This window comes from Apium graveolens, chromosome 2, assembly GCF_009905375.1.
Source record: "Apium graveolens cultivar Ventura chromosome 2, ASM990537v1, whole genome shotgun sequence".
Lineage (NCBI taxonomy): Eukaryota > Viridiplantae > Streptophyta > Magnoliopsida > Apiales > Apiaceae > Apium > Apium graveolens.
In genome coordinates, this window is record NC_133648.1 from 283,474,346 (window position 1) to 283,488,126 (window position 13,781).

Below are 13,781 nucleotides of genomic sequence, written 5' to 3' on the forward strand. Positions count from 1 at the left end.
GTAATAGTAATAAATATAAAATGAGTATTATTATATTTGAATTATAATTTTATTATTCAGTGATACATATTTTTACTAAATTTATGAAATACTTAATTTTATTATAATTAAAATATTTAATATTTACAACATAATTTAAACATAATGCAAGAATGCTATATATATATAATAATAATTAAAGAAGAAAATAGCTTCTGTAATAATTCATTGCGGAAGTTCACTAAATCATTGCGGAAGTCTTATTACGAAAGCTTACGTGACTTCCACAATGAAGTGTTACAATTCAAGTCACACAAAACCAACTGTGGTTGGGGAACTTTTGTCATAAATAAATAATACTTATTTGGATACAACATTGTGGAACCAGAAGAAAGGTCAAATAGTAATTTCAAAAGAGTTTTAAATTTAGAAAAGAAATTATCCAAAAAAAATTAATCTTTCATCATTCGCCATTGTACTTCACATGTAAATCAGGCGCTGAAGTTATACGGGCTTCCACTTATGTATAATGCACACTAGATTTTACTGTCCACCTAATTTTGATTTAGAGTTTAGCCACAATTTTAGAAGCTTGCATTGTTTTTCCCCTTGTGTTCAAAAAAAATTTTAACTAAGGGCACGATCACATGTAAATAATCTAGTTATGGTCACAATTGCAAATAGCATCAATTTTGTTATGAACATTGTATTACCCCAGAAAAAGTAAAGATTTAAAAAGCAGAAATAGTATAGTATAAATCTAATCTACCCAGATCAGATAAAGGTTGGATAATCTTAGAAAAATAATCCCCCTACTAAATGCTACTTTAAATCTATATAGCTACATGTACAAACATGGATATAAAAGTACTTCTGGGGAAATTTCTACACTGCCACACTTTTAGTTACACGAGTAGGCAACAATTCGTGGCCCTTGCGCCTTGCAACAGGAACCGTTACCAACTTCAACAAAACTAACCTTCTGCTTCATTTAATTCCAGCACAGTCTATGCTACATTGAAATTTTTGCTTCTTGCAGAACCTGGTATTCTCTAGCTGGATGCCCCTGTAAAACATATATGGGAAATTAAGAACTATCAGCTTCACCTCTTCCCCCTCCCTCTCCCCAACCCAACCCATTTTCAAAAATAATTAGAAAAAAACGATATTATACACCCTCAGGAGGAAGAAAGGCCGCACATCAATAGAGGTTTGCCAAAACACATTCCACAAGTAGATTATAGCCCCACTGGTAGCCTCTAGAACAAATTTACTAAGAGATAGGGTTCAACCCTTGGTAGGGACATTGTGTGAATAAGATTTTACATTTCCTCTAATTGACCACTCTAAAGAATAATGCATATGGGCATTAGGAAGTCGCGGTACCTGAAAAGTAAGTCTCGCAAGGTCCAGAAGAAAGAATCTATAACGTTCAGTTAACTTGAATTCAGTTTAACGAGCACATGTATTCCTTTTTCCTTCTCTTTTATTTGCTAAATACATGTGCATACTTTATTCCTACTTGCAAACAGTTTACTTTCTAATTTTCATGTTCAATCAAGTTGACATAAACTTAAATTAATCGCAAGTAATAACATATATGTATATAATTTAGAATCATAATTCATGAAACAATACTCATACATTTGTCCCCTTTATAAACAACTTTACAAAAATACTCACAAACAAATACTTAATAGATTAGAAAAGAACAAATAGAAATTAACATAGGTCCCTGGCCCCTTTCATACTTGACAATGATTAGCATCAGAATTGTAGACACATATAGGCGCAAGTAAACATTAACATAACGCTATTACTCGATCCCCTCCTGCTATCTAAATCCACTTAAGTTTCAGATCCTATTCATAATTCAAGATTCGCCGATTTATACCTCACGATCTAGTTCACAATATGTACAATAAACTGTCATGTGTACAAGGTCATCATCGTCCTAAAGTCAGGTTTCTCACTCATTCAAACAAATGTGAGTACATCGAGGGGAATCTTAAGCAGTCAAATACTAAATAAGAAGCATGAAAACCAGAGCCAGTGACTATACAGAACTAGAACTGACTTGTAGACTCATCATAAAAGCACTCAAACAGTACGACCCGGTAAGCATAGAGTCATCGCATACCTGATGTTCTAGAAGCTGCCAAGTTCTCGGTACCTAGCCCAGAATTCCCCATACTTGTTCGCCCTTTCCTTTCCTCTCTTGAAACTCTTAGTGACTTGAGCTTCTGGGATGCTCGAAGTGAGTGTATTAAAGGAGCTTCCTCTTCCTCTTCTTCTTCATCTTCATCATTATGGTCATCTACACTGATAGGGTCCTCTTCTTCACTTGAAATTTGCTCATCAAAGAGTTTCTTTCCATGTATATTATCTTTCTTACGCGGCCGACCACGGCGTTTCATGGAAGTCCCTGGTTTGTCATCTGCAACCCAATGCCAATTCTCATGTAAGATATAAAAGGATACATCACTTTCATGACCCAAAATTTAGAGCAAGGTTTAGATAGAGGATTTATAATAGCCTAGTGGCAAGCTTCCGCCCATGACCAAGGTCATGGGATCACATCCTCACTCCCCTCCCCATTTTATTTTTTAACAAGTGTACTGAAAATCCATAGTAAGCCAAAAATGAAAAAAAGAATATTATATAACTAGTTAAACAATAGAATAAAGGACATAACAAACGTGAGCTTACAAAATACTATTATCTTCTGAACATGAACATAAAAAACAGGGTATATAAAATTAATTTTGAGCTCTTGATTCAAGAAAATATAAAGATCAGTAATGATTTGGAAAAGCAGGCAATACAAGTGCGTGACTAAACTAGGATGTTACCTACTGATAGCTAACACTAATACGTACATCCAACCTTTTATCAACTTTCACAAAAGCAGCATAGTTTTAACCGAAACATAAAATGCTTAGTTAATCAGATGAGGTTAAGAGATATATCGGTTAATTTCAAATACAAGCGTTTTCTTATAATTAAAACTAATTCACTTAATAAATTAATTGACATCCAAGTTTTGGCGGTGAATGATGTTAACTGACCATAGTATTTTGAATTTTTTGATTAAAAAATTAGACAGTTGTGATCAGGTTGTAGTTTGTAGGATGATATATGAGTCTAGTGGAACAAGGCCGTCTCTCATCTGATAAGTGGATTGATGTTTCAACTTAAATAAAAATTGCGTACATTCCACACTGTAGATAGTAAGACAGAAAAAGTCATTTCCATGCGATCTAGAAAAAATACAATATTTCCCTTCAAATCAGGTGATTTTTCTCTCAAAAAAGACAAACAGGTTGCCCTAAGGAAGGATTAATATGGTTCCGTAAGAAATTTAGATTTCCCCATTTGTGGTGCGAAACTATGACCGTATCACTAAATTAATATTCTCTTATAATAAATCAGTTTACCACAGAATTTCTTCACATAAATTGGAGCTGCAGTACAGAATTACCTTGTAAATCTTCATTTTTCGAATACTTCTCCTGTAGGCTGTCTTTAAATGTGTAGTACGGGCGCCAACCACTGGGATCTATGTCTGTGTCAACATTCTCGGTTCGTTTTTGGACATCCTTCAAACTAATTGCAAAAACAATTTAGCATTAACTTCCCCATTTTGGAAAACTAATTACAATTTTTTTATAGATCTGTGCTAAAGAGGAGAACCCTTACATGTCCAGAATATCAGGTGTAGGAAGCTTGTAAACAAAATCAACAACGCAATCTAAAAACAACAAATGCTTTGGTGCATCCAGAAAAGCAAACTCAATACCATTCTTTACAATTTTTGAAATGTCTGCTCTATATTTGCTTCGAGCAGCACCAACAAAAGTACCAGAAAGTCGAAGAGATAGATCTTTGAAATCCTTATATAATTTTGCAGATATATCATCCACGTCATCACTACTGGACATTACCACCAAATGTCGTTGATAGGCCTAGTAAAAGCAAGGCAGCAGGAAATTATTAAGCATATTATTTAGCAACCACTAAAACCAAGGCTAAAAAAAATCTGACTACATTAGCAGAAGATTTCAATTTATAGGTTCTATGTGCAAGTAAACTAAACTTAAGGCATCAGTCAATGTCATGTAGTTTGTTAGTTTCCAACTCATATATCCATCCATCTTGACAGAAAATTAACTCGCAACAGGAGCATTCTGCAAGATTATCTATTCTTGCACACGGATGTTCTTATTCATATACCAATATTAGATTTGAATGTTTCCAAGAATTTGTAAAGAAAAAGAAGTTTGTATATTAAATTAAATAGAAAATTCAGTTTGCACACTCACTAAAATGAGAAAGTACTGGGGCCCTAAAATGTTGTTAATAAAACAATAGAAAAAATTATAGAAAAAAAAAATATTAAAAGAAGTAATTCTTTCACCCCCAAGTCCATCACGTACCCTTTTCAGTGCTTCCAAGAATATGTAAGAAATGTCATCGTCATTTTTCTTCAGCACAGATATTAGATGCTTAACAATCTCAGCAACATTTGTTCCATGCATTACAAAGTGAGAAACAATTTCTGGGCCCAGATAATCCTGCAGTCGCAAGACATTATATAAAGAAAAACACCAATTTAGAGACATTCGAAGCAGCAAAAGAAAGCTTAGCCCAATTTGTATGGCGATTATTATTAATGTGTGGCTAAAGTTAGAAAGTGCTCAAGCATTCCTGATACATCCTATACGGTACGCTAGAATTTATTTCGAATGCTTGATCTCTATAGGAACTCTACTATACATTTGCACAGCAATTCAACAAATACCTTGGGAACTGCATTAGTAGCAATCAACTTAGTAGCAGCAATCATGACTGCATCCTTGTTGGTCTCCTCAACATACTCCTTCTTAGCATCTTCTTCTTCAGCCTCATCTGTTGACACACTAAGAAATTAGTCCCATTTCCAATTAACATAATTAAATATTCCAATCATTATATGTGGAAGCATTTATTTGTTAATTAACCATTCTTTAGCACATAATTACTCATGGTTACATGATCTATAAAATTAAAGCAACCCAAAAGACAATCTTACATTAGCTCAGTAAAGACAAAAGTAAGATATTATCACCTGGAATATTAAGTTGCTGCTCACATAGTCCCCAAAAACCTCGAAGAACGGAGACATCAGGACAGTATCCTAAATGCTCCAACTTTGTTGAGTTGAAATTTGTCTTTTTGAACAAACACCACATTTCTGCAAGTATCGTACAAACCTTTTCCGTCGAGAGGGAAGACAAAAAAATTATAAGAATATTTTCATTGTTTGGAAAACAATTCAGTTTCCTAAAAAGCTTTCAACCACTAGCTGTCGCTGAAATTAAAACTAATGGTCAAAAGAATACTCACTCGACAAGCTAGAAGATTTCCACATTTACCCTCTTCCTGAACTTCAGATAAGGGGCGTAGGTAATGCTCAAGTTGTGCAAACAAAGCAGTCCTCTTAGTCACAAGGGAAGTAATGGATGCCTCGGGGATGGTCTTGTTGTTTACAATTGAGTGCAGGCACCAGGAAACATGCAAGTACATATTTAGAAGTAAAAAACAGACGACCTGAATGACCAAAGTTGGAATAAGCGCTCAGGAGGCAATAATAAAAATAAAAAGGGATGGGCAAAATAAAGAGGGTCTTCAATACAAACCTCGTCGTCCATGTTTCTGAAATTTTCGAGAGTATTCACAATATCTTCATATACACTGTCAATTGGTACAGGTCTCGCCAATTGAAGCTCATACAGCCTTTTTAGATTAACAAGAAGTGAGTATTCATCATCACCATCCTACAAATAAAAAAGTATTAGCTTTACTCGCATGGCCAAAAGGAGAGGGGGAGAACTAGTCCTATAGAGCATACCGCAACTTCTTTTATTGAAGATTTAAGCTTAGAGATCAGCTCATCCTCTAGTTCCTTTAATTTATTTTGGGTGAACTCTTGTAGCTCTCCATGGCTCTCAGAAGAACAGAAGTTTATAGCTTTTACACAAGATCTAAGGACATCCTTTTCACTATGTTTGAAAAATGCATCTTTTATGAGCTGAAGAACAGTTTTGAAGCTCTGAAAGTAGACCAAATAAGGGGAAAGTCATTTGTTTAATAATCTGCAATAGTTTGTAATAAACTACACTGGAAAAAAAATTGTGGCCCACCTGTTCTTGCCTCTTCAAAGAATAAAGCTCAAGATTCATATATACTATAATCTCAACTAACAATGGTACTTTCGCATCATCAACCATGTATTTGCGCAAGAGCTGTGGGTAGTTCTTCATCATAGCGACAGTTATATTTTTCTTGTTATTTTCAATTGTTTCCTGCTCAGAATAATGTAAAAAGATTAAAAAATATGTGACCAACTAAAAGACAACTAACCAATTGCACCAAATAGATTGAATACGGAAAACACAGCTATGCATCAAAGTACAACTTAAATAAGAGTTGATTAATAAGACGGTGCTTGAAAGATTAGATAGATATCAAGCTCGGGGTAAAAGTTAGGAAGCAACAGATATTAGCTTATCTAGTGAAGTTATCAAATTCATATTATCACAAATTCGTCTAAACTAAAGGTAAATTATCCTGTAGTCGAGCATTTGCCTGGTGGTAAAGAACTAATTGTATGGAAGTCAAGAGCTAAAACACTCCTTAAAATCCTTTCAAAGAACTCAGTTCTGAATCCAACATGAAATGCTCTTTCTTAGCCCATATCACCAACGATTGGGAATTATGAATATTTTTTTGGGAATTTATCAAAAATACCCATGTTTTCAAACTTATTTTCAAAAATACGGTAAAAGTTGCAAATGAGGTTGCAGAGGTTGCTCGAAGTTGCATATGAGGTTGCAAATGTTTGCATTTCATGTTGCATATAAGTTTGCAACGTACTTTTTAAAATATTTTCTGCAACTTGGCTATTTTTGAAAAAACCCCATTTTTTTGGGGGGGGGGGGGGGGTTGATCTTCGCCGACACCTGCACAGTGTCTTGTTTCTGAGAGGGAAGATACTGAATACTTTGTATTGCCTACCCCACCCATCTACCGTCCCTCGTAATGTTCGCCACATTCAAAAAGACTGTTTACTTGAAAGAAAATACTGTTTATTTGAAAAATATCTCTCTTCTTTGTAACTAATGGTGAAAGCTTTGTCTTCGCACCACAACTAATGCATCATGTATCCTCATAAATAATAGGGCAACGTACACAACACTGCATATTATTTACAAGATAATAGTAGTACTGAATACAGGCTAGTTATTTCTCTGTTAATATTGTTCTCAGAAAATCATGGTAGCTAAAAGGAAGGGAATCAAAAACAGGTTTCCAATTAAACAGGGGGTCTACCAAACTGCAAATGTAAACATATTAGCTATAAATGCTGGAAAAGGTAGCAACGGACAAGAAACTCACTCTTTGAGCTTTCGTATAATATTGTTTTCTGTTATCAGTAGCAGGAACAATTCTCTCACCCACTGACTTTTTAACAGATGCACATAGAAGTCGAGTCAGATTAGTTATATCTTCATTAGTCAGCTCAATTGATGAGTTCTCACTCAGTAGCATAGAGATAATACGCTTCCAGTCCTGCAAAGAAGCATTACAACTTCAGTATTAATGACATATAATATATAGTCACTAGTCCTATGCAACATGACATCTAGATCCCTACCCAATTTTTAGGATTAGGAGAATATAATGGTAATTATTGATTTTATTTACCAGTCACCGATATTTTGTGATAATAAAACATACTTTTGTAGCAATAAACAGAAAAACTAAACAATATACTGATAACAATTCGACATTAACAAATCAAAAAGTTTGAACAAGTCCAGCTCCTATCTCAAACAAATATTAAATAGAAAAACACACAACCAAAATCATGCTAATTTGATTCCCAAACAAAGCTGAACTTTTGTCAAATGTCACAGGCTTTTGGGCAAGTACATTATAGATTAGAAAAATCGCCAAATTCAACTTTTGCTAACAGCAAACTGAACGTCAAACCCAACTTGTCTTCCTCTCAAGTTGGTCATTCATTAAACAGACATTATTACATTTGTGCATAACTCTAAACTATTCCCTTTTGACTAATATATGAATACAGTTGCTAAAACTGCACTAACATTGCGTGAAAAAGAGGATATTTAACTATTAATTTTCGTTACTCTAGCAGACACAAGAAAGCAAATACAAGCTTCAAACATGCAAGGCAAGAACATTGTTTATGGGCTAAACTTACACTATACACAGTCTTAATAAATTGTACTACCAATGACCAAGAGTCCATCACTAGGTTTTAAAAATCCAGCCTCAGAGTGAAAGATGCTGAAAAGAGTATATATGTGGTTAATTAAAAGTTGCCAACGACACAAGTTCCGCATGAACTAATTGTGGCTGTGACACTAAACTAAATATACAATTTGCAGAGATTACAACATATCATCAATGATTTAATTTTTCGTAAAACATAATCCAAGTAGTTTCAGATGTCAACATATCACCTAAACTGTTTCTTTAACTTACTAAATTAGTATTCCCTCGTGTGGACAACAATCAACACAATTGGCGAACAACCCTGATTACAAAGGAGTTAAACCAACATACCTTCATGGCATTCATGAACTCCCACACATCATCAATGACATATATACTTAGAATTTGATCTTCTTGAAACTCTCCTAGTATTTTCAACATTCTGACTAAATGAACCTCTGAAGAATCATTTTCTTCACCTGAAAAGTATAGCTCCCATCAAATGAAGTGTTTGCTGGCCAAATCAGAATCATACATGATACAAGAGACATTTGTGGAAACCTGATGAGTGAGATTGAGAACTATCAAACTTTTGCGCAATCAGGTGATCATACACTAGTGCACCAATGGCCCGCCTGATTTCTGGTGGATCATCAATTAGTAAATCATACAAGGAACCTAATTCCTCATCAGGAACTAACTGGTGTCTGCAATTTGTCAAAGAGGTGACAAGAGATATTTACATGCTTCATAAATTACAATAGTTCATATAAACAACTTAATGCTGACTATTATTATTTTAGTAACATGTTATAACCAGTACATACCTTAGTAATTGTTTGACTAGTCCTATGGCGCATACTGCAACTGAAATATCAATGTCATCAGCGAGCTCAAGCATCCGTTTATAAAATCTCTCTGTAAACAGACCAAGAGACGGAACATTGTCATCCACCTCATAAAGGTTTTGCAAAGCAAGGACGGAAGCCTTTCTCACACCAGCACTCTTCACGTGCAATAAAAAACCAAATAAACATATAAGATTGCCAGTTATACAACAAAGCTGACAAATATATAAGAAATCACAAGACAAGTCGAATGTAAGCTACTTACCTTATCATTCAATGTCCATCCAAGATACTTTAGGTACAAGTCTTGCAAGAACAAGGACTGGTAAGATTGTATCCACACACCAAGTGACTGAATACATGACATCCGAATATCCGGATCAATGTCTCTATAACGGTGCACAAATAACCTACACAACGAAAATATCTTAAGTACATTTGAAACTATTTTGTTCATAAAGGAAGATCTACAGAGTGAAGGGTATAAGTAGACTGATTTTGACAGTGTTTAAGACTTTAAGCCTACACTAGAATGTATACAGCATGAAGACTACCCAGTAAATATTTTGCGCATCATCCCCTCTACCATGGTTATATTTTCATGTGTAACTGTCACCCTATTTTTAAGTGATTCCACACGAGGTCCTTCAGATGTTTTCTTCATTTCAGCATTTAATTGTCTCTGAGTTGTTTCTCGTTGTGCACCAAGAACTTTAGCTACGTTTATGAATGATGTAACAAGCTGGAGACCCATCAAGGAAGCGACTTGACGATAAACTCTAGGAGGAGTGCTGAAGAGGTCAGATCAATAAACAGGGTTAAAAGAGTTTGCATAAACAGACCATATCTAGAAACAATATAAAAGTGAAAACTAACCATGAAAGTGCAATTATGAAATTTATGCACTTATCGAACAACACTTGATCATACAATGGACCATTTTGGCACTCCGCAACCAGATTGTCCCAGAAAAAAACTAGGTTATCTTTAAAATTCTTGAACTCCTTCTTTTTGGAATTTTGATAATCCTCGATTTCCCCCTGACATTCAACTTGAAGTTAAGGGAAAGTTAGATTCCTTAAGGATAATCCTATATAGTCGAATCAGCACAATATATGATCTAATAAGATTGTTACGAGTAGATCCCATCTGGCTAGATATGCAAAAGGTTGCTATTTAGATTTTTAAGTAATAAAGTAATTGATGGGATTCTTTCATTTTCCGGCGCTTACAAAGACGGTTATATAAGCTTAGACAAACAAAGTGATAAATTACTTGAAGAGCTTCAAAGCCTCGGATAAAAATGATTCTAAAAACTAGAAAAAGTATACAAACAAACTACACAATTATAAGAGGATACATCCCTGGCCAGCTTAACAAGATCAACCACAACATCGTCAACATCAGTCTCATCCAAGAACTCTCCTTGAATGCGGTACTTTGCTCCACATGCCTGTGCATTCGGTAAACGTTACAAGTCAGACTAACGTCAATAAGGTGATTTATGTTTGGAAAGTTTACCCTTTCAGAAGGGGAAATATACTCTTTCATTTTAATTATACTAACTAACAATGCTAAAAGTTTACCTCAAACAACATCGTCAAGAGTTCAACCATTGCTGGTTTTGGATCCTTCTCATAACTCTCAACCCATAACTTAACAACTCGCGGAATATGTTTTCCATTTCCTTTAATAACCTCTGCAACATTGACAAATACACTCCAACTATGTATAAAATTGGATACATACTTTGCTTACGTTTGATAGATTAGGATAACATATTTACATGCTATAAATAAATTACCCAAAATCATTTGCACCCATTATTTTATACACGTGCGCACGGAAACAGGCAAACATATCTTATCCCAAACCATTGCTCATGCCAGCTGTAGATCATTATGATCGCTCAATTTTTACCATTCATCAAAGATGATATAATAATCACTAAAATAGCCCTAGATAATGAACCTTGAGGCCAAATAGCAACGGCTATGCCTTATCTCCATATGTGTATATCTAAGCATAATATTAATATACATAGCATTGTGCAGTTATGTAAACCAAACTATAAAGCAAATCCACGAGTCAGTACAATTAAGTTGTCCCTACGCTTGCACCGAAAACAATAAGCATATAACAGTCCAAGTATAGTCAAAAGACACACAAGCGCGCGAACATACTAGAAAATACTAATCAAGTTTACATACAACTGAAAAGGCAGCAACTGAGCATACAACAACAAAATCAAGCATCATAAACCTAACTCTCTCATTCAAGCCACTAGATCTACTCATAAACATATAAAACTCATATACAACATCACAAGTTAATCGACTAAATTTATACCAATCAAACTGCTGTAGGTTCCTGGTTCCGGAACCGAAGCCTCTCCGGCGACACGGCTACGCTTGCTAGTTTTCGGACGAGGTTCTTCGAAATCATCGAACGAATTGTCTCGTTCGGGGCTCTGAACATCGACTACACTCTTACCGTACACCAAAACCCTAGGTCTTTTCTGTTCAAAACCGAAATTAACACACAATTAGCGTTTCAAATACATATAAAAAATATATATATATAATTTGAGTAAGGAGTGGGAAGTGGAGATTGTGACTAACCGAACGGCGAGATGCAGTCGCCGGAGCCGGCGGTTCTTCTTCCATGACCTAGAAAATTACCGGTGAATGTAAAGTGTTTGTTGTATGTATGTGTGTATTTGTGAATTAGGGGAAAATAAAGAGGTAAGTGTAGTAGATTGGAGAGAATTTAGGAAATGAAAATCTCCCGCCTATGTTGAATTGGTGAGCACGGCTTTCTGCTGAAAAATGGGGATGCCAGGTACAATATATTTCCTTTTTTCACTTCTTTCTTTTTTTCTTAAACTAATTTCATTTCTCCTCGAACTATATTTTTGGAAATATTTAAGATGGAGATGTGTCCTCGCAAACAATATTTAACACGAAATTGTGTACTCAGAGATTGCGTTCTTTTTTTTTTAACAGAGATTGTGTTCTTGTTCGTGTTCTTGTTGCACCGATCGATAATATGTGATAACTCATAATGTAATTTTTCTCCCAAATTATAATGGATAAAATGCGAATTTAGTGACGTGGTTCTCTAATTTTATATTGATTATCAATATATTTATTCGTGTATTTTTTTATGTATAAATAATTACTTGTGAGTTATAAGAATCTTTGGTAAATTTTAAAGGTTTATATGTTCTGAATTATAACAACAAATTTAATATAATAAGATTAAGTTTGTATCGAGATTGTTATGAAAATTGTAAGTTGATTAGATTGTTGAAATATTTGATTGTGATTTGAAACGTTCTCTTTGTCTGTATATATATATATATATATATATATATATATATATATATATTTGTGTGTATGTATATATTCACTGGCTATTATATACGGGAAAAAAAATTAATATAATACATCTGAAATATTTGTTAAAATAGTGAAGTTTCAGAAGAAAAAAAACCCTAACATGGATTTGACGAAAATACGTAAACCGTAAAAATTCTAAATACATATCATGTATACTAACAAGTGCAGTATCGCAAGTGATTGGACGGTCAAACTACAAATACACGAAATGTATTTAACTCATATTTCAATAAAATTGAGTTTTATACTATTAGTAGGTTAAGTAAAGAAGAAACAAAACACAAATTTACGGGAGTAATTATATACATGAATTTGCAATGCATAATTTAAAAAGTTGAAACTTTATAATTATTATTGTGTAAATGTTTGTATTTAGTTATTACAATTAGATTAGATCGATGAGTTAACTCGAATAAATAGAAAGAATCGATGTTGCCACAACTCGATTTAATCCAACTCCTATGAAATGCCTAAAATTCATATGAATAGGTTTCACCAACATGATATACATTTACGAACCATAATTGTTATGAGATTTTAATTTTAATTTTACATATTTAGTATTGTATATGTTGTTTCTTTGAACTATATAAGTTAATATCAACATTTTTTTAATTTATCACTAATAAAACTCATTAAATATAATTTTGGATTCTGAATATATAAACATAATATTTTCTAAATTAGTTATACTTTTGAGTTCATTTGATAATTTGTTAGATTAGTTCTGATAAATAAATAATTTTTTGTATATTTAAAACTTACCACATTATTGTCTAGATGTTTGATCATTTAAAATATTGTTAGATTAATAAGGATTTTGCTTTTGACAAACGACTGTTTTTTTCAAAAGTGTTTGGTAAACATGTAATATATGTGATATTGTTTTCATTAATAATGATCATATAAAAAATATATATAAAGTCTTTCAAAAATTAAGAGTTTATATGTATCGATTTAATAAATTGTTCAGTTATAGTCATTGATATAATGGTCATTAAGTTATTTTTATCACAAATTTAGTTGTCAATCAAATGTTAGTCATGCTTAAATCAATGTCCTTTTTAAAAATTATTTTTGATTATATATGCTTATTTGGTATTTTAATTTTTCATTTCATATTTTCTTTTTTAAAATTCAATACATATTTGTATTCGTAAACTATTATGAATGTTGATAGTTTTAGTTGTAAACCAGACTAAAACACATGATTGATTATGTAGCTTCTTCACTTTTTTTGAAGGTAAATGAAATTACTTCTATTAAATCA

The 13,781-nt window shown here is 33.4% G+C and overlaps 1 protein-coding gene across 1 annotated transcript; it reads right to left on the reverse strand.

Annotated features, from left to right (window-relative positions):
• Positions 1-660: 660 nt before the first annotated feature.
• LOC141708562 (sister-chromatid cohesion protein 3) lies at positions 661-11,981 on the reverse strand. The gene is made up of 22 exons (XM_074512245.1): positions 11,732-11,981; positions 11,460-11,628; positions 10,697-10,809; positions 10,471-10,563; positions 9,987-10,150; positions 9,665-9,901; positions 9,376-9,520; positions 9,090-9,268; positions 8,824-8,969; positions 8,614-8,741; positions 7,417-7,590; positions 6,162-6,323; positions 5,870-6,070; positions 5,658-5,795; positions 5,365-5,568; positions 5,087-5,231; positions 4,781-4,887; positions 4,416-4,553; positions 3,679-3,944; positions 3,461-3,585; positions 2,120-2,416; positions 661-1,045 (listed from the first exon to the last, which is right to left on the reverse strand). The coding sequence occupies exons 1-22, from the start codon at positions 11,774-11,776 to the stop codon at positions 1,032-1,034; spliced, it is 3,390 nt and encodes a 1,129-aa protein (XP_074368346.1). The 5' UTR covers positions 11,777-11,981; the 3' UTR covers positions 661-1,031.
• Between the last annotated feature and the right edge of the window lie 1,800 nt (positions 11,982-13,781).

Coding starts and splice junctions, on each gene's coding strand:
- LOC141708562 (XM_074512245.1), bottom strand. CDS start 11,776: ATGGAAGAAGAACCGCCGGCTCCGGCGACTGCATCTCGCCGTTCG. Junction 8,970..9,089: donor CTAGTCAAACAATTACTAAG/GTATGTACTGGT, acceptor GACAAATTGCAG/ACACCAGTTAGTTCCTGATG. Junction 5,796..5,869: donor CTTCAATAAAAGAAGTTGCG/GTATGCTCTATA, acceptor TTTTATTTGTAG/GATGGTGATGATGAATACTC.